The sequence below is a fragment of the Cetorhinus maximus genome, chromosome 20 (assembly GCF_964194155.1).
Source record: "Cetorhinus maximus chromosome 20, sCetMax3.hap1.1, whole genome shotgun sequence".
NCBI lineage: Eukaryota > Metazoa > Chordata > Chondrichthyes > Lamniformes > Cetorhinidae > Cetorhinus > Cetorhinus maximus.
Window position 1 is genome coordinate 29,685,411 of NC_135898.1, and position 26,317 is coordinate 29,711,727.

Sequence of the window (26,317 nt, forward strand, 5' to 3'; positions counted from 1 at the left end):
TAGCTTGGGCATTTTACTAGTCCAAAGACATTACCAGTGCACCACCATCTCCCCCATGTCAATCTATGGAAAGGCTTCCAAAGGAGATGGTAGAAGGAGATAGTGTTGAGTTATTCAAATGAAATTAGATAGGTTTCTTTCAGAAAAGAACACTTCAATATGAGTGTAATTTGAGATATGACATGGTTAGTGTAGCATGCTTGGGAGGAACAGGTAACCTTGGACCTATGATTTCCAAAGCTCTCTGCCACTGGGGGGGTTTTCCTCACCTCATGTCAGGGTCTGTGTGGACTAACCGATAGAGATTGATTTCTGTGATTAGTCAACTACTCAACCATCGTCTTAATGTGTGACTACCAGGATGGAAGAGGATAATCTAGATGAACTGTGGTCTTTTTAACAACAAGCAATTTCTGTGTTCTTATGAATTCAGGAGATTGAATAGCCTTATCACCTGCCCTCGAGCCCTGCTTAATCTGAAGACTGCACTGCCTGAGATCAACTAGATTTTTTTTTAGAAAATCACAACATCATCAACAGGTTATTTAAGCAGATATTCAATGGTCATCCCGGTAACTATAGTGCAGCATCTTTAAATTCTCAAGCCATTTGAAAGCCAGCAGCCTCTGACACAAAGTGACTTACCTTGAGCTTCTGAAACATCTCCACATTAATGGCCTTTACCTCCTCAAGTTGGTGCCGAAGGCTAATTAGTGCATCCTGCTTCTCATGGATATCCTTCTCCAGCAGTTTCATGGCCAGCTCCATTTCCTGCTTCATGTTAATCTGCACCAACAGGTCACTCTCTACATCCTGCCAGGCAAGAAAGAAAAGCTCAGCAATGTCACCATTCACCCAACAATCATGGGATAGGGAATGGGGATGGGAAGAAAGGAGAGGGGGCCTGGGGGAAGAGAGAAGAGAGAGAGGGCCTGGAATATGAACAAAAGAGCTGAACTCCAGAGGTGAGGAGAGAGTGACTGCCCTTGACATCAAGGCAGAATTTGACCAAGTGTGGCATCAAGGAGCACTAGCAAAAATGGAGTCAATTGGGATCAGGGGGAAAACTGTCCACTGGTTGGAGACATACCAATGTCATGTCCATAGGACATGAAAGAGATCATAAACTGTTTAAATCAAGCCTTACTTTCTGCTTATTTAAAAATGGACTTTGATAGACCAAACACATGGCTGCTACAGGTCACATGATTTTCAAGTCAGCTAAGTTCTGGAAGCTTCCAACAGTAATTACAGGGCAAAGCTCAACCCTCATCCTTGGGGAATCTCACACCTATCATGGTGTAGACCCCTTACAATCAACTAAACAAGGGAGCAGCAGACAGTCTGTCTCCAGAGCCTGGACTTATAACAAAGAAAGTGCCATCAGAACTCCTTATATCTGCAGAGGCGCTACTAGCCACCATCTATCTCCTAAGGTGAACAATGAAATTTGAGCGGAGACATAGAAACTGATTGATACCCTGAAACCGAATCATCAATGGGCAACGCCACATGACCTAAGCTCCACTGGCCTTTGGAAAGTTTGATTGTTACATTCCTGGACCCCCATCCAGCCTGTGAACACCAAAGCTGGACTCCAGGTTGACAACAAAGCCTACTTCAGGAAGCCTGGTTGTCGGGAAGTTTCCAGCCACCGCCAGTAGAGTGGACCAAGTCCCTGTAGACCAACCCTCATTTTGCTGGGTCATTACCAACTTTAAATGAATTCTGCAACTCTTGCTTTCAGTTAGCTGAATCTGCCTGAACTTTAACTCTTACATGATGGAACCCTCACTGGACTCTGACATTCATGTCAATGAATATCTTTGCTTTTTTTAAAGTTATTCCTAATTGTAAAACTCTTCTCTTTCCTACTTCATAGACTCAGACGTTTACAGCACAGAAGGAGGCCATTTGGCCCATCATGTCTACACTACACTAATCCCTTTTTCCAGCACTTGGCCCATAGCCCTGGAGGCTATGGCAGCGCAAGTAAATATCTAAATACTTCTTAAATGTTATGAGAATTTCTGACTCCACCACCAGGCAGTGAGTTCCAGACTCCCACCACCTTTTGGGTAAAAATATTTCTCCTCAACTTCCCTCTTGTCCTTCTACCTCTTACCTTAAGTCTATGCCTTTGGTAATTGACCCCTCTACTAATGGAAAAAGTGCCTTCCTATCCCCCCCATCTATGCCCCTCATAATCTTATACACCTCTATCAGGTCCCCTCTCAACCTTCACTGCTCCAAGGAATACAACCCCAGCCTTTCAAACCTTTCCCCATAGCTCAGACCCTCCAGCCCAGGCAGCATCCTGGTAAATCTCCTCTGCGCCCTCTCCAGTGCAATCACATCCTTCCTATAATGTGGTGATCAGAACTGCACACTGTGCTCCAGTTGTGGCCTAACCAGCGTTTTACACAGTTCTGGCATAATTTCCCTGCTCTTGTATTCTATGCCTCAGCTAATAAAGGCAAGTATCCCATATGCCTTCTTAACCACCTTATCTACCTGCCCTGCTACCTTCAGGGATCTGTGGATATGCACTCCAAGGTCCCTCTGATCTTCAGTACTTTCCAGGGTCCTACCCTTCATAGTGTAATCCCTTGTCTTGTTAGCCCTCCCCAAGTGTATTACCTCACACTTTTCTGGGTTGAATTCCATTTGTCACTGCTCTGCCCACCTGACCAGTCCATTGATATCTTCCTGCAGTTTATGGATATCCTCCTCACTATTCATCACCCTAACAATTTTGTCGTCCGCAAACTTCTTGATCATACCCCCTACATTTAAGTCCAAATCATTTATGTACACTACAAACAGCAAGGGCCCCAGCACAGAGACCTGAGGAACCCCACTGGAAACAGACTTCCAGTCACAGAAACATCCCTCTACCATCACCCTATGCTTCCTGTCTCTCAGCCAATTTTGGATCCAATGTGCCACTTTGCCTTGGACTCTTACTTTCTTGTCCAGTCTGCCATGAGAGACCTTATCAAAAGCCTTGCTAAAGTCCATGCCGACCACATTAAATGCATTACCCTCATCAACACTCCTGGTTACCTCTTCAAAAAATTCGATCAAATTTGTCAAACATGATCTCTTAACAAGTCCATGCTGACTATCCCTGATTAATCCGTGTCTCTCCAAGTGCAAATATATTCTGTCCCTCAGAATTCTTTCTAGTAATTTCCCCACCACGGAGGTTAGATTGACTGGCCTGTAATTTCCTGGTCTATCCCTTCCTCCCTTTTTTAATAATGGGACAACGATAGCAGTCCTCCAGTGCTCTGGCACCTCACCTGTGGCCAGAATGGATTTGAAAATTACTACCAGGGTCCCTGATATCTCTTCCCTTGCCTCCCTCAACAGCCTGGAATACATCTCACCCAGGCCTGCGGATTTATCCACTTTTAAGGCCACTAAACCCGCTACTACCTCCTCTCTCTCTATGTTAATTCCCTCTAATATTTCCACAGTCCTTCACCTTGATGTCTATATATGCATCGTCATTTTTCATTGTGAAGACCGATGCAAAGTATTCATTAAGAACTGTACCCATGTCTTCTGGGTCCACACACAGATTACCTCTATGGTCCCTAATTGGCCCTACTCTTTCCCTATTTATTCGCTTGCTGTTTATATATTTAAAAAACCCCTTTTGGGTTTTTCTTTATTCTACTCACCAATGCTTTCTCATGAACTCTCTTAGCTTTCCTAATTTCCTTTTTAAGTTCCCCACTGGACTTTTTATACTCCTCTAGAGACTCTGCCGTATTGAGCCCTTGGTATCTGCCATAAACTACTACTTTTTTTCTTAATCTTAACCTTTATGTCCCTTGACATCCAGGGTTCTCTGGATTTGGTCCCCTCCTTTGACTTTACCGGAACATATTTGCCCTGTACTCTCGCTATTTCCTCCTTGAATGCCTCCCACTGCTCTGACAGTTTTATCTGCAAGTAGCTGCTCCCAGTCCACTTGGGCCAAATCATATCTCATCTTACTAAAATTCATCTTTCCCCAGTTTAGAACTTTTATTCCCAGCCCAACCTTATCCTAAATCTGAGTTATGGTCACTATTTCCAAAATGCTCCCCTACTGATACAACTTCCACCTGCCAGGGCTCATTTCTGAATATTAGGTCCAGAACTGCCCCCTCCTTTGTTGGGCTTTCTGCGTACTGGCTAAAAATGTTCTCATGGATGCCATTTAAGAATTTTGCTCCTTTCCTACCTTGCACACTAAAACTATCCCACGTAATATTTGGGTAGTTAAAGTCCCCTACTTGTGTGCGTGTATGTAGTTGCGACGATCATTCCCCAGGTTTGAATGTATGAATAAACAATTCTTCTGATTCTTCTGGTTTGCTGCAAGGCACTTTGAAACTGAATTCACAAAGAGGGGTTGGAGAAACACGCCACAGCCTATTGCAAAAATTAAAACACCTTGGCTTACGGACAGAAGGCAAGAAAATAAAAGGAGTTCAGTTTGCATCTCTCCCACATCTAACACCTAACACATAGAAAGATGGTTCCAGTTGTTGGAAGGCCAACCATCTCAGACCTAGGACATCACTACAGCAGTTCCTCATCTGTAGTAGTGTCCTAGGTCCAACCACCTTCAGTTGCTTCATCAATGACTTTCCCTCCATCATAAGGTCAGAAGTGGGGATGTTCGCTGATGATTGCACAATGTTCACCATTCGTGACTCCTCAGATGCTGAAGCAGTCTGTATCCATTTGCAGCAACAGCTGGACAACATTCAGGTTTGATAAGTGGCAAATAACATTTGTGCTATACAAGTGCCAAACAATGCCCAACCCCAACAAGAGAAAGTCTAACCACCTCCTCTTGACATTTAATGGCATTACCATCGCTGAATCCCCCACTATCAACATATTGGAGGTTACCATTGACCAGAAACTGAACTGGACTAGCCACATAAATACAGTGGCTACAAGAGCAGGTCAGAGGCTGGGAATTCTGCAGTGAGTAACTTACCTCCCGACTCCCAAAACCTGTCCACCATCTACAAGGCATAAGTCACGAATGTGAAGGAATACCCTCCACATGCCTGCACCAACAACACTCAAGAAGCTCAAAACCATCCAGGGCAAAACAGTGTGCTTGAGTGGCACCCCATCCACCACCTTCAACGTTCACTCCCTCACCACCAACGCACAGTGGTGTCAGTGTGCACCATCTACAATATGCACTGCAGGAACTCGCCAAGGCTCTTTTGACAGCACCTTCCAAACCTGCAACCTCTACCACCTATAAGGGCAAGGGCAGCAGACGTATGAATACCACCATCTGCAAGTTCCCCTCCAAACTGCACACCATTCTGACTTGGAACTATATCGGCCGTCCCTTCACTGTAACTGGGTTAAAATTCTGGAACTCCTAACAGCACTGTGGGTGTACCTACACCACATTGCAATGGTTCAAAAAGGCAGCTCACCACCACCTTCTCAACGGCAATTAGGGATGGGCAATAAATGCTGGGTTAGCCAGCGACACCCACATCCATGAAAGAATAAAAAAATTATAGAAACTGCCAATGTCGTGCATGCGGACACCATCTTTGTGGAGGCAGTATGCAGCAGAGCACATGTGTGGCCGCCATCTTTATAGGGGGCAAAGCGCTATATGAACCCAGTTTACTGACTTTCAAGAACTATGTATCATACATCAAAATAAAGTAGCTGTCAGTACTTTGCAAAATCATGTTTAGTTCCGCAACGTCATTAATTCATTGATCTTTCTTAAACTGAAGAGATTTGAGAACGTGGCAAAATATGCAGACATTTTTAGGAATGATTCTGCCTCTTCGCTAAGCCACTAGAATTAGTGAGCTCACTACAACAGTTTTCTTCTCTGTCTTGATTTAATCTTTCAGATCACTGAATATTTAGCAACATATGTTCACAGTGCTTATAAATTGTGAGATGACAGAAATCATTAAAGAGAGCAAGATATTCTAAGCTACCTGCCGGCTAAGTGATAGAAACATAGAAACTAGGAGCGGGAGCAGGAGTAGGCCATTCGGCCCTTCGAGCCTGCTCCGCCATTCATTATGATCATGGCTGATCATCCAACTCAATAGCTTGCTCCCGCTTTCTCACCATACCCTTTGATTCCTTTCGCCCCAAGAGCTATATCTAACTCCTTCTTGAAAACATACAATATTTTCCATGGAATCCACAAACTGAGAGTGTACTGCAATAACCAAGTTGAAAGTAAAATGAGTTGGCGGCAGGTTGGCTAAGCTGATGTGTGCACATCATTGGATTTCTGTGCGTGCGCACGCGCACACTGGTATAGGTAGCCATCTTGCACAACCATATTGCGTTGGCAAGAGACACAGTGCTATAAAAACACAAAATGCTGGAAATGCAGGTCTGCCAGCAACTGTTGAGAGAGAAATGAAGTTAATGTCCCAGGTCTTCAACTCTTCAAAGTGAGAAAGTTGGAAATGTAATAGGATTTGAACAGGTGAAGTGGGGAGAATAGAAAAAAGAACAAAAGCCAAGGTCTGTGATAGGCTGGAAGACAGGAGAAATTAAATGACAAAAGAGTTGGCACTGCAGGCCAAAAGGAATGGTAACAGGACAAGTAAAGGAGGAGATGTGAATAGTCTAACATCTGTTGTTGGTAAATTACTAGAGTTATAATTAAGGATAAAAGCTTGGAAAACTTTCTGCTGATCAGAGAGTAACAGCGTGGATTTGTGAAGGGTAAATCATGCCTGATGGACCTGAATGAATTTTTCAAAGGGATGACCATAAGTCATGGACAGAGGAATATATATGGACTTCCAGAAGGTATCTGATAAAGTCCCTTATAAGAGATTGTGACAAAGTTGAAACTCATAGAATTATTGACTTAGTTAGGAAATTGAGTGGCTGGAGACAGTGAGTAGGGGGTAATGAGCTGGTACTCCAATGGCAGGATATAACTAGTGATGTCCGCAAGTATTTCTGTTGGGGCCTCAATGGCTCACTGCATTCATCAATGACTTAAACAATGGGATAGAAAGACATTTACCTAAATCTGCTGACAACAGAAAGATAGGCAGCATTGTAAACAGTGTAGATGGAAGCATAAAATTACAATGAGGTATTGATAGATTAGTGAATCAGCAAATCTGTGGCAAGTGGATTTCAATGTAGGCAAACGTGAGGTCATCCATTTTTGACTTTAAAAAGGATAGAACAGGATAATTTCTAAATGAAGGTCCAAAGAGACATGGGAATCCAGGAATCCAAGAATAGGTACAAAAGATCATTAAAAAGTTTAACGGATTTCTGGCCTTTATGTCAAGAGGACTAGAATACAAGGGGGTAGAAGTTATGCTATAGCTACACAAAACCCTAGTTAGACTGCACCTGGAGTTATTATGAGCAGTTCAGGGTGCCACACCTGAGAAAAGGTATATCTTGGAGGGAGAGCAGTGTAGATTTACCAGAATGACGCCTGGATTCCAAGGGTTAAATTACATTGTATTCCCTGGAATTTAGACAGTAAAAGGGTGATTTCATCGAAGCTTTCAAGCTATTAAGGGGAACAGAAAGGGTAGTTAAAGAGAAACTATTTCCGCTAGTCGGGGAGTTTAGGACTAGGGAACATAGTCTAAAAGTTAGAGCCAGACTTGTTAGGAGTGAAATTAGGAAACACTTCTACACACGAAGGGTGGTAGAAGTTTGGAACTCTTCCACAAATGGCAATGGATGTTAAATCGATCGTTGATTTTAGGCCTGGGATTGATAGATTATTGTTGCCAAAGGTATTAAGGGATATGGGGCAATTGGGTGGTATGTGTAGTTAGGTTGTAGATCAGCTATGATTTCATTGAATGGCAGAGTAGCTTGAGGGGCTAAATGGCCTACACCTGTTCCTATATTCCGATGATTTCAACCACACTTTTTACGTTAACATTTATTATTGAAAATCTGTTTGGAAGTCAAGAACTGGTGTCAGAGAAAGTGATCATGAAGCTGTCCGATTGTCTTACAAATTCAAGTGGTTCACTGATATTCTTTGAAGAAGGAAAGTTGCTGGTCTGACGCTGTCTGCCCCACATGTGACTTCAGTCCTACACCAATGTGGTTAATGGCCCTGTGAAATGACTTAGCCAGCCACTCAATTGTATCAGCCCACTGTCAAGAACAAGACTTTCAGCACACGGACTGCAGCGGTTCAAGAAGGCAAACCATCACTGCTCACCAAAGGAGATGGACAATAAAAGTTGGCCTTACCAGCAATGTCTACATACAATGGATGAATGAATAGATGAATATAAAAATTGCTATGAAAACATTTTCAATGGTGTAACCTTAGCAAACATGTAAATGTTTTACCTATACTCTGAAAAAACTTCTTGTCCATTTTCCTTAATAATTGAAAGTTATAATGTCCAAAATAAGGTTAAGCTGAATAAAGCATTCTTAAAAATGTTATTTCCCAACAGCACATTAAATTGATCCATTAGATATCTTTATTTGGATACCTCCTAAGTTGTACATTCAGGCCTGCATCTACTTTCATCAAATAAGTTATTAGCATGTTGGCCTTTATCATGAGGGGGTTGAAATACAAAGGGATGGAAGCGTTGCTTCAGTTGGAGAGTTCAGGTTTGATGTCAGCTAAGTACTACATAGGAACACAGGACATAGGAACAAGAGTAGGCCATTTGGCCCCTTGAGCCTGCTCTTCCATTCAACAAGATCATGGCTGATCTGATTGTGGCCTGAACACCACTTTTCTGCCTGCACCCCATAACTCCCTTGTTATTCAAAAATCTAACTCAGCCTTGAATATAGCCAATGATCCAGCCTCCACTGCTCTCTGGGGAAGGGAATTCCAAACACTAATGCCCCTGAGAGAAGACTTGCCCCCTAGTGCTAGATTCCCCCATGAGTGGAAATATCCTCACAGCATCTACCTTGTCAAATCCCCTCAGAATCTTATTTGTTTCAATAAGATCACAATTCATTCTTCTACGAGTATAGGCTCAACTTGCTCAACCTTTCTTCACAAGACAAACCCTTATCCCAGGAATAAGCCTAGTGAACTGTCTTTGAGCTGCATCCATTGCAAGTATATCCCTGCTTAAGGTGACCAAAACTGAGCACAGTAGTCTAGGTATCAGGAATGCCCTGCACAGTTGTAGCAAGACCTCTCTAATTTTGCACTCCATCCCCCAGTAAAAACCAACATTCCATCTGCCACCTTAATTACATGCTGTAACTGCATATTAACTTTTTTGGTTCATGTACAATGATGCCTAGGTCCCCCTGTACTACAGCATTGTGCAGTATCTCTCCATTTAAATAATATTCTACTTTTCTATTCCTCCTGCCCAAATGGACAATTTTCTACTTTTTCCGACATTATACGTCATCTGCCAAATTTTTGCCCACTAAAACCTATCTATATCGCTTTGCAGACTCTTTGCATCCTCCTCACAACTTGCTTTCCTATCTATCTTTGTATCGTCAGCAACTTTTACTGCAATACGGCTGGTCCCTTCATTAATATAGATTGTAAATATTTGAGGCCCCAGCACTCCACTAGTTTGCCAACTTGAAAAAGACCCATTTATCCCGACACTGTTTCCTGTTAGTTAGCCAATCCTCTATCCATGCTAGTGTATCACCCCCAACACCACGAGCTCTCATCTTGTGCAGTTACCTTTTATATGGCACCTTATCGAATGCCTTTTGAAAATCCAAATACACCACATCTACTCGTTCCCCTTTATCCACCTTACTTGTTACATCCTCAAAGGGCTCTAATAAATTTGTCAAAAGCGATTTCCCTTTCACAAAACCATGTTGATTCTGCCTGATTGTATTATGATTTTCTAAATGTCCTGTGTTACAAAAGTATAATAATTTTCATAATATTATTCTGGTTTATTATAAAGTAGGTTTATTGGTGTGAGTGTAGTTGGCTCTGTCTGTGTGATTTAATTACATTTGGAGTCAGGTAGACTGCAAGCTTGAAATTATCAGAAGAAATTAGGGGTAGAAATGTACTTGAAATATTAATGAGTAAACTTGGATGGAGTCTTAGCATGTAAGGTGGGAAGGGAATTTGTATTTTTAGAGAAGTGAAGGGGCTGTTTGGATTTCAAAGGGGTGTTAGGATGTTTACAACTAACCAGAAAAGCAAGGCTAAGCAGTGTGTTTATTTTTCCCAAATGTTACTGACAGTACTGGCAACTTAAAAGATTTTTATATTATGGGAAAGGTAAAGTTCCAAATACTTATGGAACACTAGAATTTATATATTAAAGAGAGATAAACATATATAAAGGAGAATGAAAGGCTATGTTGGGGGGCCACGTAAGATCTAACACGAGTGTGTGTAACAGCCTTCGGGAATCTCAGAATCTCACAGTGCAAAAGAGGCCCTTCGGCCCATCAAGACTGCATCGACAAGTGAGACCTACCTACACCTGACCTGCCTACCTAATCCCATTTACCAGCACTTGGCCCATATCCTTGAATGTTATGACGTGCCAAGTGCTCATCCAGGTACTTTTTAAAGGATACGAGGCAACCTGCCTCCACCACCCTACCAGGCAGTGCATTCCAGACCGTCACCACCCTCTGGGTAAAAAAGCTTTCCCTCACATCCCCCCTAAACTTCCTGCCCCTCACCTTGAACTTATGTCCCCTTGTGACTGACCCTTCAACCAAGGGGAACAGCTGCTCCCTATCCACCCTGTCCGTGCCCCTCATAATCTTGTAAACGTTGATCATGTCGCCCCTCAGTCTTCTCTGCTCCAACGAAAACAACCCAAGCCTATCCAACCTCTCTTCATAACTTAAATGTTTCATCCCAGGCAACAACCTGGTGAATCTCCTCTGCACCCCCTCCAGTGCAATCACATCCTTCCTATAATGTGGCAACCAGAACTGCACACAGTACTCCAGCTGTGGCCTCACCAAGGTTCTATACAACTCCAACATGACCTCCCTACTTTTGTAATCTATGCCTCGATTGATAAAGGCAAGTGTCCCATATGCCTTTTCCACCATCCCGCTAACACGCCCCTCCGCCTTCAGAGATCTATGGACACACACGTCTAGGTCCCTTTGTTCCTCAGAACTTCCTAGTGTCATGCCGTTCATTGAATACTTCCTCGTCAAATGACTCCTTCCAACGCGTATCACCTCACACTTTTCAGGGTTAAATTCCATCTGCCACTTATCTGCCCATTTGACCATCCTGTCTATGTCTCCTGTAGCCCAAGACACTCAACCTCACTATTCACCACCCGGTCAATCTTTGTGTCATCCGCAAACTTACTAATCCTACCCCCCGCATAGTCATCTATGTCGTTTATATAACTGACAAATAATAGGGGACCCAGCACAGATCCCTGTGGTATGCCACTGGACACGGGCTTCCAGTCACTAAAGCATCCTTCTGTCATCACCCTCTGTCTCCTACAACTAAGCCAATTTTGAATCCACCTTATCAAATTACCCTGTATCCCATGTGCATTTGCCTTCTTTATAAGTCTCCCATGTGGGACCTTGTCAAGGGCTTTGTTGAAATCCATATAAACTACATCAACTGCACTACCCTCATCTACACACCTGGTCACCACCTCAAAAAATTCAATCAAATTTGTTAGGCATGACCTCCCTCTGACAAAGCCATGATGACTATCCCTGATCAAACATTGCCTCTCCAAGTGGAAATAGATTCTCTCCTTTAGAATTTTCTCCAACAGTTTCCCTACCACTGACGTGAGACTTACTGGCCTGTCATTCCCTGGCTTATCTCTACAACCCTTCTTAAATGGGAAGCCTCCAGCCATTTGTGCATTAGTCTGCTGTGTCCAGTAACTAAAATTGGAGACAAGCTTTTGGGATTCCACTAGCAAGTGGGTACTGTAGTAACTTGTTGGTTTGTTTTTAAAAAAAATTTTAAATCTATTTTGGACCGTTGCCTTAAAAAGGATGTGTGTAACTGGGAGTCAGGTTAATTAGGAATTTTAGGATTTGTTCTAGTAGTAAGTAATTGCAGTCTATGTATGTGCTTGAAATCTTCTCTTTTGTTAATAAATATTTTAATTTAATTTTAAAAATCTCTAAAGGTCTTAGTGGACTCATTATTTTGGAATTCAGTGCACCCATCTTCTCATAATAAATGCAAGTTGCAAAACTGTTGTGATAGCGTAGTCAAGTTTCCCTTGTGGATTTGGTCTGCCTGGCACACATCCTCTGCCATGTCATAACACCTGCTACTGCCTCCTTAATAATGGGTTCCTGTATTTTCCCAATGACAGACATTAAACTAACTGACCTATAATTTCCTGCTTTTGGTCTCCCCACTTCCTTGAATAGAGGTGTTCCAATCTGCTGGGACCTTTATAGAATCTAGGGAATTTTGAAGGGTTACAATCAATGCATCTACTATATCTGCAGGCACTCCTTTTAAGACCCTAGGATACATCAGGTTCAAGGGATTATCAGCCTTAAGTTTAATTAGTTTTCCCATTAGTTTTTCTCTTGTAAGAGTATTGTTTTAAGTTCAACTCTCCCTTTTGCCTCTTGATCTTCTACTATTCTTCGGATGCCTTTGTGTCTTCAATTGTGAAGGCAAATACAAAATACTTATTCAAAGTCTCCACCATTTCCTCGTTGCCCATTATCAATTCCCCTCTCTCACCCTCCAAGGGACCAATGCTCACTGGCTACACTTTTCCATTTTATATACTTATAGAATGTTTTTACATTTTTTGCGAGTTTTCTCTCATACTCCAATTTCTCCCTCTATTATTTTTTTAGTCATCCTTTGTTGGTTTCTAAAATTTTCTTAATCCTCGGCTCTACTACTAATCTTTGTAGTATTGTACGCCTTTTCTTTCAATTTGATGCTATCCTTAATTTCCTTAGTTAGACACGGATGGTGCATCCTTCTGGTAGATTCTTCCTTCCTCAATAGAATAGATCTTAGATGAGAGTTATGAAATATCTCCTTAAATGTCTGTCACTGCTTCTCTACAGTCTTCCCTTTTAACCTATTTTCCCATTCGATTTTAGCCATCTCTGTCTTCATAAAAAGATAATTACAAGGATAAGACACTAGTTTCAGACCAAATTTCTCACTCCCAAACTGAATGTAAAATTCAATGATGTTCTGATCACTCTTGCCTAGAGGATCCTTTACTATGAGGTCTTTAATTAATCCTGTCCCATTATACTTTACCAACTCCAAAATAACCTGTTCCCTGATAGGTTCCAGAATGTATTTTTCTGAGAAACCTCATTCAATTCTGGGCACTGTATCTCAGGAAGAATATATTGGCCTTGGAAGGGGTGTAGCTCAAATTCACCACTGTTACCAGAGCTTAAAGGGTTACAAAGTTGACTCTTATTTCCTTGAGTTTAAAAGATTGAGGAATGGTCCAGTCAAGGGGTTTAGAATGTTAGAAGGATCTGATAGGATAATTAGGGAGAAACTACTCCCTCTGGTGGTGGAAGTCCAGGATAAAGGAAATGGAACTTTAAATTAAAGCTCCCCCAAAAAGTATGAATGCTGCATTGTACATTCCACTCATGACTCTGCCTAAAGTGCATTTCTTCCTCCCTCCTTTCCACCATCAGTCATAGTGCCCCTACATTCAAACTTCTTCCTCAACGCACCAACCTTATAACATTCCTCCTCACATTAAAGTAATGAGTGAAAACCCAATCTATACCTTAACTCTTCTAAGACCTGTTCAGAGCTCCAGCAGGTCCCCAATTTTGATCCCTTTCATCCTTCTGCACTGTTTAATCAACATGGAATTGTTGCAATGGATTAGCTGTAATATGACAGAGGTAGAATCAGGTTTTACCCTTCTGCCATTTCACTCCCCACTTATTATTTCTTAGTCTTTATTTGATTGCCTCTCTGAATTATGTCTATGTATAAAGATGACCCAGAACGGCTCTTCCTGTGGACAGTAAGTTCACCCCTAGAGACGGTCAAGCTCAGTAATATACATAAAGGGCAGAAAGGGAGCCAGTAACCGGTCTATGACTTTTGTAGGCATTCTATTCAATCCACAATTGGCATCCACAGGAAACCGCAACCTGAACGGCAATCATCTAAAGGACACACACACCTGACGTATGCGCGACTCCTCTCTGAGCTGTCTCCGAGCCTCAGTGAACATGTCATCCAGCCCCTGCCGGCTGCCCTTGTAGGTCTCGAGTTCCGCAGACACATCCAGTTTCACCAGCTGAAGAGGTAACATCTTCTGAGAGTTAAATTGCAGTAACAAGTAGCAGCTGCAAGATTACAGCTGTTAAGTTTCCAATAGTTGTTTAGAAATGAAGACTGAAACTAAGACAGACTCCTTCAGAGTTTTTTTTGCTCGTCACAAAACTTTCCACCGAGAGAACTAGTCTCAGCTGTTATACCTTTTACACAGCCAAATGGATACTTAGTTAAATAACCTAATAATTAGCAATTGAGCTTCTTTAACTGTTTCTTTCCCTAACAGATTCCCCTCTTCTTACAAAGAAAATAACCCTTAAGTTTATATAATCATACAAAAAATGGTAATAACAAACATCTCTATACATTTTTTCATTCAATAAATTGACCTTATTCCCCTCCTCAAAAAAAAACACATGTATAGATATGTCCACAGAAAAGTAGTATTTTTTTCTTAAAGAAAAAGACGTCCCTCTTTGAGGATCTCTAGTAACTTCTTGGAGCTCGCTCCTCTTTTGGTGAAACAGTCAGATAATTGGTAGCTGCTATCAATCCATTTGATCTTGGCAATTTCCTTATTCTCAAGCATCTGGTTTAAGCTTGCAATGTCAATTCGCAAACTCTTCTCGTTAATGTGCTTCATAGAGTGAACAATTTCCCAAAGTGACTTATCTATAACACATTCGATAGGTACCATTCCTGAATACCCTTTTCCATTTAAAACTCCTGCCAGTATCTTTGGTATAAAGAATGCCATATCTACCTCCTCAACAAGGGCAAGAGTCTCCACTGCCAGCATACTTTTTACAACTCTTCATTTCTTTTTAGATTCCCATGCCAGAGGGCAGCATTTGGCTTTTTCCCTCCGTGAGATATATTATAAATCCTCCTGCACTTGAAAATCCATCACACAGATTTGCATAAGACACATCACTAAACATAATCAGTTTCATTTTTTTTAAGATCACCCAAAGATGGGAATTTCAAAACACACTGCTCCATTTATAATTTTGTCAATGTTTTGTTTGCGCGAATGATTTCTTCAACCTTGGGATCGTTCATTTTTGTGCTCAATTCCAAAATGTCAAAACTGACGTCTGGCCTTGTTTGTTTGCCTAGCCAATCGCATTGCCCAATTAGACTTTGGAGTTCCTCTTTTTCCGTTTCAGAAGCTGCTGTATCTTTGAGAGGCCCTGCCATGTTTAATTGCAATGGGATTTACGTTCTCCAAGTAGGATTACTGATATAAAAGGATGTGTGATCTACTCTGCCTGATTTACGTTCTCTAAGTAGGATTGCTGATATAAAAGGATGTGTGATCTACTCTGCCTGATTTCCAATCCAATGTACTTAAACGCACCAGAAGCCTGACTTCCAATTTTAAACTCCGTTCTGAGCCCATTAATGACAACTGTTTCAAATTCGCTACTACCACCCCACAAAAAAACTCTACGTGCATCATAAAGATGCCTGCAAGTTTCCCTCCATGGTGCCAAAAAAACATTGCCAGGTCTGCTTCCAACTGAAGACAGCCCAACTTTTACAAAACTGACTTCACTGAGAAATACCAAACTCTGGAGGCATCATTTAAACCATATACGCATTTATTTAGCTTCCAGGGAGTCCTTTCTGCGTTTGGCACCTCTTTTGGTGGATGGAGAAAAGTTTCCCTTTTAAATTGGTGTTCCAATTTTTACAACTCTTCATATCTTTTTAGATTCCCATCCCAAAGGGAAAAAGCAGCTTTAATATCAATGGACTTACATTCCCAAGCATTTGTAGCTAAAAGAGCTAAAAAGATCGTCGGCATAACTTTCCCTGCCGTAGGTGAACCTACACTTATATCCCAGTCATCCAATTTTTCTTCAAACCCTCGTGCCACTAGCCTGCCTTTAGCTTTATAAGTCCCATCAGGAAGCACCTTTTCCATGCATTTCCATCTATGAGACAGAGCTGGTTGTCCCCTATCTGGCGCCTCTGTGTATACCCCAAATTCTCTCCAACTATGTAGTTCTTGCTGTTTGGCATCCTTAATTAATTTATCATCTAATTTGTTTGAAGCTAAGACTTCTCAATCATATGGGCTTCTGCTTCTTGCAGCGTTACCAGTCTGTGCCATATTCCTTGACCTTGTTAAGCTACATCCTCTAACCTGCCTTCTATCAATCTCCAGACTGTTACTGATCTCCCTCTCCCATTTATAGATGTTCTTTCAACAGTTTGCAGTCCCTTCCTAGAGGCATGTTCACTCCCAAAACCACTGTCTGAACTGATACTGTGTTTCCGTGCCTTCTATTTTTGTACTTCATGTCCAATCCATAGGCCTAACCTCCAGTCCTTTATCTTGTACATTTAACCAGTCTTTAAATATTTTCCAGTGGCCTTCCCTGCTCTTCTTCCGATCGTTGCTTCCCGCCACTGACTGGCCCCTTCTGGCAAGTATGTAACTTTAATGCCAGCTTTCAGCAGTTGTCCTCTGGGACAAATTGCCTCATCTCGTTCATCCGCATTACTGTCTCCATCTTTAGATACCCTGTCAACATCAACAACCTGGTTCTCACAATCATGCAACATATGGGTATGAGAAGTACATGGTTCCTCATCCCTTCCTATAACACTTTCCTAACCTGTAAATTTGTAGTCCACGCCAACTAACCTCGAGTGTTTCCAAGTAGTCTGGTTCCCATGTTGTGAAATGATTGTTTTACCATCCTTACTTATAATCTTTCCACTCATTAAGTCCTTCTCTTTTATAGTATGCCATGTCTCCCTGATTGAAAATAGTTTCCGATGGACGTACATTGTGTCTTGGAGCTCGCCACATTCTTTCTGAAACTTTGGCTTTAAGGAACGCTCTTCTACTCGTGTGTAGTGTATTTAAATGCTCAGAAAAGGTAGTGCTAATCGTAGTTCCCTCCCAAGCTGGGGGATGTTCATTCAGGACTGAAGGAATTTTTGGGTTTCTACCAAAAACCAACTGATATGGACTATAGCCCCCAACCATCTGCAGTGAATTCTTGGCATGGGCAGCCCATGCTAGAGCTGACATCAATTTACAGCTTGGTCTGTCCGCCAATATTTTACGAGGCATCTCATAACCACGTGATTCCTTTCACACACTCCGATACTAAAGGGGCTTTCAGCTGCTGTATTCATAACTATTATATTCATGTTTTCGCACATATCCCAGAACTCGTCATTAGCCAATTCTCCCCCATTATCAGTGAGGAATTTCACTGGTGGTCCCAATCCAGTCCCTGTCCACTTCTCCATTACCTGATCCACAATTATTTTCTTTTCTTTACTGTATATGATTGTTGACTGGCTAAACCTTGTTGCCAAATCTACAAAATGTGTAATAAAAATGTTTTCTTTATCCCATACCTTTAAATCCATAATCATAACTTCATTGAAATCCCTCACTAAAGGTAGACTCACTATCGGCCGTGACAGTGTCCTTCTGTATTTCTTACATATATCACATCTACCGCTTATCTCCTCTATAAGTTTACGTACTCTCCATCTCTTATTCCTGCATCCATAGAACCATAGAAAAGTTACAGCACAGAAGGAGGCCATTCGGCCCATCTTGTCCATGCCAGCCCGAGGACACCCAGCTGCCCTTTCTAATCCCACCTTCCTGCACCCTGCTGTAAGCACTTTAGGTGCAGATCCAGGTACTTTTTAAAGAGTTTAGAGTTTCTGCCTCTACCACCAACTTGGGCAGCAAATTCCAGGCACCCGCTACCCTCTGCGTAAAAAAATTCTTCATGATGTCCCCCCTACACCTTCTGCCACTTATCTTGAATCTATGTCCCCTGGTTCTAGAATTCTCCATCAAGGGGAACAATTTTTGGTAAAATTTTTAATCTTCATGAAGAAGGGTGGGCAAACTGCTGATACAATTTTAATACAATTTGCTTTTTGTCTTCCAGATTCCAATCCTCTGGCATTAAGACTTCTTTAATCACCTTAGCAGAAAAGTTAGGTTTCATTAAAGGAATGCAATAGTGTCCAGATTGCGTAAATTGTAAATCCACAGATTTTCCCCAAATACAATGGCCTCGTTGTTGTCCATGTCCAGCTTCATTTGTGTTTTCTTGATCGATGGTCTGCTCAGTAGTAATGGTATTTTGTTAGACACTACATCTGTACTGATGAAAAGATTGACTACAGCTATCTTACAGGGAATCACTACCCTTTTTAAAGATTTTAGGGTATTATCACCTCCACATCTAAAACTCTCAAATTCTTTAACCTTATTCCGGTCCTTGTCATTTAAGGAGTCCAGATAGCATTTTAAACAGTCTATTCCAGACTGTAGACGTGCAACCGCTATCTAGCACTGCATAGTTGAAGGTCTCTGCCACCAAGACATTCAACACCGGGCTGAAGCTTCTTACAACTAATACAACGCCTTCTCTTTGGTCACTATCTCCATCTTCTTCTTCTGAGTCTTCTGTCTCATGTTCAATTTGGAGCACATTATATTGTTTAGGACAATTTATTGCAAAATAGTATTTTGAATCGCACCTAAAACACAGATTGACCATACCCTGAGCATTTCTGGGGTTCATTCTTGTGTCATAAATCCCTAATTCTTCTCTCCTGCCATAACTGTCCAAGGTGTTCCTGTCCCCATTGTTTCCAGTTACAAATCTCCTTTTGTACTGATGCCTGTGTCCTGTTTCTAAACTATCTCACCATCCCGTTAACATTGTATCCGCCATTTACTGTCTTACCGCCAAATGGCTCATTTGTGAGACAAACGCTGCCGGAAGGTTTGCCGAGGAATTTTTTTTTTTACAAAGAGCTTCTGACATCTGTTCTAGCAGTGTGCATGTCTTTCTGCAAACTTAACTCCAGTTAGAACTAGAAGCCTGTCCATATTCGATACTTTGGCACAGTCTAGTAACTTGAACACCAGCACTGATTCGGGAATTTCTAGATGGAATTTTTGCAATCTTTGATAGTCTACTGAATTCCATTATGTAATCGTCTACGGAACTATCCTCCAACTTTCTAAATGTGTCAAAATCATGCTTCGTAAGTACTTAATAAATCATCTTTTTGGGGGCGCGGGCGCGAGGTGAGGGCCTGAGGGTGGGGGGCACGAGGGCGCGAGCGAGGGGAGGTGGAGGCGAGATGGAGGCAGAAAGGCTTTGTGCCTTTAGTTTTATTTTTGAATCTTTGAAGCAACACATTGAGACTGAGGAACTCACATATGTACCTCCAGATGTTGCTGGGTTTTCATTAACATTTGGATATTTTCATTTCGAAACTGAAGGTTTTCTTCCTGCAATCGTATTATGCTGTTTTTAGCGATTGCTAACTATGGGGGGAGAGAAAGAGAGTTAGAATTTAGCACAACTTTCTCTTTATATTTGTCTATTGTGGTTATGGGCTCTCATTGAACATTGCTACTTTACACTCATTTCCTACAACTTCAGTTTTCTCAAACAATGGAGAATAGAGCTCCATTAACTGCAATGTGTAGAACAGAGGCCACACACAGCCCAGGCCAAAAACATTAAATCTGACAGATCGTCACCTCATTTCGAAATTTTCAGCTTCGTATGCAAGTATACAGTACACCAGGATTTCTCCTGAACTCCAAGAGGATACAGCAAACACTGCACCGGGACGTCTCGTGGTATACTGTGGGCTTCTATCCCTGGGGATCCAGGAATAATCCTGTTCTCGCATGAGCCAATATCAGTTTGGAGTTCGGGAGTAATCCTAGTATAGTGTCAAACTTTACCACCTGGAGTAATCCCAGTGTGGGACAGAGTGCAGTAGTATGACAGTACATTCCAGCATGGGTCCACAGAACGGCTGAATGATGGAGACTTAAGAACTGTCAATACTGCTGAAAAAAAGAGACATGTCTAAGCTTTTAGATATGTCTCTTTTTTCAGCATTACTCAAGTTCTGTACTACCAAACGGCTAACAGTCAATGCCTTATAAATATCCAGCAGTGTGAAGATAACGTCAACCAACTCCCCATATTCACTGGTTAGAATGTCGAGTCTCTCCCTTAGATGTGGCTGAAAGTTTGAAACACGTAAAAAATAGAGAATGTTAAAGAAACTTAAATTTAAAAGCACTACCTCTTCAATTAGTTTAGAGTTTGCCTTCTCAAGTGAATCAACTCTGCCCTGCAGACCGCCAACCGTTGAACTGAAAGTTAGAAACACAGAATTGCATTAATATATTCGTTGAAATAAGTCAAGGCTATACTAAGTGTTCACTGGAAGAGATAACTGGACAGTAATAATTTGAGAGTTTAAACTATGGGATAATTTCAGTAAATCCATCAGGGGTGGGAATGTGGGGGACAGGTCTTGTCCACTGGGAGCACATATTTTGGAAGTATTGGCCGCACCGCCCAGAATGTTCCAAACTTTCCAAGAAAATTATAGCAAGTGTGCACTCAAATTTGGGTGCGCATTCCCACTGGGCACTAATGAAAATTAGTATTTTTCCTCTTTGTACAGTCAAAGCACCACCAGTCCCCGCACCCGAGCTACAGTCACACTGTTAATACCACCCCCTACCCCGAGCTAGTCACACTGTCAATACCAACCCCTACCCTGAGCTGCAGTCACACTGTCAATACCACCCCCTACCCTGAGCTGCAGTCACACTGTCAATACCACCCCCTACCCTGAGCTAGTCACACTGTCAATACCAACCCCTACCCTGAGCTAGTCACACTGTCAATACCACCCTCTACCCTGAGCTGCAGTCACACTGTCAATACCACCCCCTACCCTGAGCTAGTCACACTCTCAATACCACCCTCTACCCTGAGCTGCAGTCACACTGTCAATACCACCCCCTACCCTGAGCTAGTCACACTCCCAATACCACCCCCTACCCCGAGCTACAGTCACACTGTCAATACCACCACCTACTCCGAGCTGCAGTCACACTGTCAATACCACCCCTACCCTGAGCTGCAGTCACACTGTCAATACCACCCCCTACCCTGAGCTGCAGTCACACTGTCAATACCCTCCCCTGCACCAAGCTACAGCCAGTGCCAAAATGCCCCAGAGATACCATCACACTGTTAAAATGCTCGAGCTAGTCATGTTGGCAGTAACTCCCAGAGCCATAGTCAGAATGTCAAAATGCTCTGTGTGCAGCCACACCATCAATACCCCCAGAGCTACAGTCACACTGTCAATGCCCCTGGAGTATCAATGTTCCCAAGCATGATGCCACTAATCACATCTTTCTCTTCTCTCCCCTTTCAGCATTCCTATGTGACTATTCTCTCCGAGACAGCATGGTCCACCGCTCAGTCACCCTCAAAAGCCCTTTTCCTTTCCTACGGCACCTTTCCATGTGAGCACAGGAAATGCAGCACCTGCCCTTTTACCTCCTCCCTTCTCACCATCCAAGGCCCCAAACATTCCTTCCAAGTGAAGCAGTGATTTACTTGTACTTCTTTCAATTTAACACACTGTATTCACTGTTCACAATGTGGTCTGCTCTACACTGGGGAGACCAAACGCAGACTGGGTGGCTGCTTTGTGGAACACCTGTATTCAGTCCACAAGCGTGACCCTGAGCTAACAGTCACCTGTCATTTTTATTCTCTACTTTACTTCCGCTGTCCTTTCCATCCTTGGCCTGCCACAATGTTACAATGAAGCTCAATCCAAGCTCGAACAGCACATCTTCCAATTGAGTACTTTACAATCTTCTGGACTCAGTGAGTTCAACAATTTTAGATCATCTCTGTCCCTAATCTGCTTTGTTTTTTTTGCTGATTTGGTGTTTTTTGTTTCATTCCTTCACTTTGCATTCGGACAGCTGCTAACCTGCCATTCACCCCTCATCTAGACACATATTTTGTTCCTTTGCTTCACCCATTACCATGAAACCTTTTTTAATCTCTCCTGCCCTCCACCCTATCACAGACCTTCCTTTTTGTTCTTTCTGCCCCTCCCCTTTCTCCAAACCTATAACGTTTCTATCTTTCCTCGGTTCTAATGAAAGGCCACCGACCTGAAGTGTTAGCTTTGTTTCTCTCCACAGATGCTCCTTAATCTGCTGAGTACTTCCAGCATTTTCTGTTTTTATCTCTTTGTCCCCCTTTCCTTCAACCATGATTGGAATTATTAAATGTTGGCATGGTCTCACTTTCAATCACTAACCCAGACTTTCTATTCCACGGTCTCACAACCCTCTGTATTTAGATGTCGCTCTCTCTTTCCCAAACGTCTTGCATTTACTCTTATATCAACATCCTTTCATTATAGACTCCTCAGTCATTGGAAATAACCCTCTCCCATCTACTGCCCTATTTCATCATCATTTTAAACAGATCTATCAAATCAGCTGTCCAGCTTTTTCTACAAAATGTCCCATTTTTAAAAAATAAAAGCAGAAAATGCTGGAAATACTCATCAGGTCCATGGAGAGGGAAGCAGTGTTATCATTTCAGTTCAATGACACTTGTCAGATATTTGAACTTGCCCTGAGCAGCGACATGGGGAAATTGCTTTCAATGCAACACACAGAATTCCTAACAGCAACCCATGGTCCCTAATAATATCCAGGACATCCTGCTTGGCTTTATTTCCTTCTGATAACAATACTCAGACCTAACTCACGTCTAAGGCGGCTAATGGAATGCTATCCTTTATTATGAGACGGATTGAACATAAAAAGTTATGCTTCAGTTGTACAGGGCATCAGTGAGATCCCACCTCGAATACTGTGAGCAGTTTGGTCTCCTTATTTAAGGAAGGATGTAAATGAACTGGAGGCGGTTCAAAGGAGGTTTACTAGATTGATATCTGGAATGAGTAGGTTGTCTTATGAGGAAAGGTTGGACAGATTGGCCTTGTTTCCACTGGAGTTTAGAAGAGTGAAGGGATGATTTGATTGAAGTATACAAGATCCTGATCGGTCTTGGCAAGGTGGATGTCGGAAGGATGTTTCTTCTTGTGGGTGAATCCTGAACTAGGGGGCACTGTTAAAATTAGGGGTTTGCCCTTTTAGGACAGAGGAGAACTTTTTTCTCTCAGAGGATTGTGCAACTTTGGAATTCTTTGCCTCAGAAAGTGGTGGAGGCGGGGTCATTGAATATTTTTAAGGCAGAGGTAGATAGATTCTTGTTAGGCAAGGGAATCAAAGGTTATCGGGGTCAGATGGGAATGTGGAAATCGAAACAGAAGATGATCAGCCATGATCTTATTGAATGGCGGAGCAGGCTCTAGGGGCTGAATGATCTCCTCCAGTTCCTATTTATGTTCTTGCACTAGTTCAACCTTGTCTTTCTAATCCAAGCTTCTAAATACTAAGCCTCAACTACTTCTGCCATTTTAATAACCTCGTCTCCTTGTGCCCCATCTAGCAGCCAACCTCAATCTCCCATAGTCCTTCACAATCCTCCTCACAATCTGCCATCACACTCACTTGTGTCAATACAAATGCTAACTCTGCTCTCAATTCCCCACATCATTTACCTACACGTAATGAGGAAGGTCAATCCAGTACCGAACCACTTGAAATGCATTTTTCCCAACTTGAGACTTCCTTTACTGAACTCTTTACATTCCTTGTTCTAACACGCTCGCTTTCTTGTGGTAACATTCCTGTTAATTCCATGTTCCATAATAACTTGATCATAACTTCAATCAGAATATTCTTCACAATATTACACTTTAGGAATAGAAAACCACATTGATGTCACTGAATGAAGTATTGTAATTTGTTCCAATGAAAGGTACTAAGATATAACCTTCAGGAGCACTTGACCATTGTATTTTGCTGTGGTGAATATCTAAGAGGAAGGTGACTAAGGTCCAATAAGTTAAATAAATAATTTCAACAGGTACATGCTAATACATGAATGCTGAATTTCAATTTTCCAACAGACAGCTTGATACATTCAAGAATTGCAGAGCAGAGAGAGAGAGAGATAAACAAAATAGAGAACAAATGGTGCCTTGATTGGAGATTATGAATTTACACCCAATTTCAAATTCACTCTACAAATGGTTACAGCCCTTTAAAAATCAAAGGCCTTTAATGTACAAAACAGAGAGGGCTGCCTCCTCCAGCGTGAGGCAGAGATCAACATTCAGACAGGAACCTACGTCAGCTGTCTGTTGAGTTCTTCCACATAGTTTTTCTGGTCCAGCATCGCAGCGATCTGTCCATCTCTGAATGAAAGGCACAATTTGGAGAACATCAGAGAAACAAACAAAATACAAAAACAACTCCATAGATGAGTTTTACAATGCGAGCTAAAATTAATTCAAATCAAACTCCATATCCAAGAGTATCATCTCTTCATCGATGTAACCTCTCAATGTTTTAACACTGACTCCACAGGAGTTGTCAATAGTAATGAGGGGGAAACTGGAACAACCATCCTCAATGCCTTGTGACATTGAAGATTACTGCAGTATTAGATTGCTGAAGGTCACTGCCTCAGAAATCCACTAACATCACAACCAGGCTACATGCCAAGGACATCTTTCTCTGTGCAAGTACGTGGGCCAGCAGTCGCCCCGGGTGAGCGCGAGGGCCAGCAGTCGCCCCGGGTGAGCGCGAGGGCCAGCAGTCGCCCCGGGTGAGCGCGAGGGGTCAGTGAATTCACCCTGCTGAGCATGGGTCAGCAATGCACCCAGGTGAGCATGTGGGTCAGCGAATTGAGAAATCCTCACCACTAAGTGGGAGATTTTCAAATAGTTACCTGTGGGAGTTTCTTTCCACTGAGAACCATTCCCACCAAACCCGAATTGTGATGAACCGTTTGGATTCCACGTCTGCGAGTATTACCTTTCAAAGCATCCGTTGCTGTCATTATCGTTCTTTAGGTACAAGGAGAAGTCAATGACTCCAACCTGTGGAGGAAGTGAGAACAAGTTGAGACTATGCCTTTGGCTCATACCCAAGCGCAGGCTTTGATTCCAGCTACCAGTAGAATATGGGCCTCTGGAGTCTGTGCACAGCATTTCCCTATACAGTATTGGAAGTTTTTCTCTTCTCTGCTGAAGGTAGTGTGTGTGCTAGGTAACTACACCACGTACCACCCGTGAATCCTCAGTGAGCTGGACAGTTGTGTTCCAGCAGCTTATTCAAGCAGGGATTGGACAGAAGTCAAAGCTGAGCCCCATTTCACCCTCAGCTAACACCCATGTGTGCTTTCAATGAGGGTGCCTGAATTAAGATCAGAGGAAATGACAGCGGACACTTCTCTAGCTCAGGGACACTGACATCAGTTGTGCCGACTCTGTGGGGACTAAACAGAACCCTGGCCAGCATCAAACCCAGGTCCACTTGTGCTTTGACTCAAGAGACCCTCGTGAGCTGGCAAAGTGTTCTAGATTCACTAACCTCTTATTTTATACATTTAAGGGAAGGACATTTCAGTTGATCACATATTAATACCAGTCTTGTTATTGACATCTGTGACAGGTTAATTGAAAACAAGGCCTCATGCTTGCAAGCCTTACAATCCCTTGTATGCCTGCCACCCTCCACAGCAGGAGTGGAACATCTTTCAGGCCAGTAGCAGGAGAAATCTTATTTACACAGACCATAGCACGGTTTGCCACAATGACAATTTCTGAGATCACAATTTTTTTTTTAAAAGGGAAATTTGGATAAATGTCCGAAGTAGTGGAAAATGCTGGATAATATGGAACGTGCATGGCAGTGGGGCCATCAGAAAGAACGTGGCAGTGGGATTAGTTGAGGGATTGATGCAGGGCTACGGGGATAGAGTGGGGTAATGAGATAATTTGGGATTGATCCAGGGCTATTGGGAGAAAGAATGGGACAGTGGGATTAATTTGGGACTGATACAGGGCTATGAGAAGTGATCGGGGAAGCGAGATTAGTTTGGGATTGATACAGGACCATGGGGAAAAGATCAGGGAAGTGGAATTAATTTGGGTCACCTGCTAATACTTTACCAAAATCAAAGTTTACTGCCCTTCAGTTCCTAGACCTTCCTGTCATATCCTCAGCACATCAGAGACCAGCAGATCTTACATTTGTATTTCTTGAAGGTGCTGACTTTTCTGGCTGTATTATTCTATGATTTACCTGTTTTT

At 42.3% G+C, this 26,317-nt stretch overlaps 1 protein-coding gene across 2 annotated transcripts in view; it reads right to left on the reverse strand.

Annotated features, from left to right (window-relative positions):
- Positions 1-26,317, reverse strand: part of rufy2 (RUN and FYVE domain containing 2) — a 91,362-nt gene that overhangs the window by 47,236 nt on the left and 17,809 nt on the right. For both annotated transcript variants that reach the window (XM_078565831.1, XM_078565830.1), the window contains 6 exons: positions 25,038-25,102; positions 24,350-24,415; positions 20,342-20,411; positions 19,461-19,562; positions 14,136-14,252; positions 646-813 (listed from right to left, as the gene is read on the reverse strand). In XM_078565831.1, coding sequence (XP_078421957.1) covers positions 646-813; positions 14,136-14,252; positions 19,461-19,562; positions 20,342-20,411; positions 24,350-24,415; positions 25,038-25,102 — 588 coding nt within the window. The remainder of the gene's footprint in view (positions 1-645; positions 814-14,135; positions 14,253-19,460; positions 19,563-20,341; positions 20,412-24,349; positions 24,416-25,037; positions 25,103-26,317) is intronic.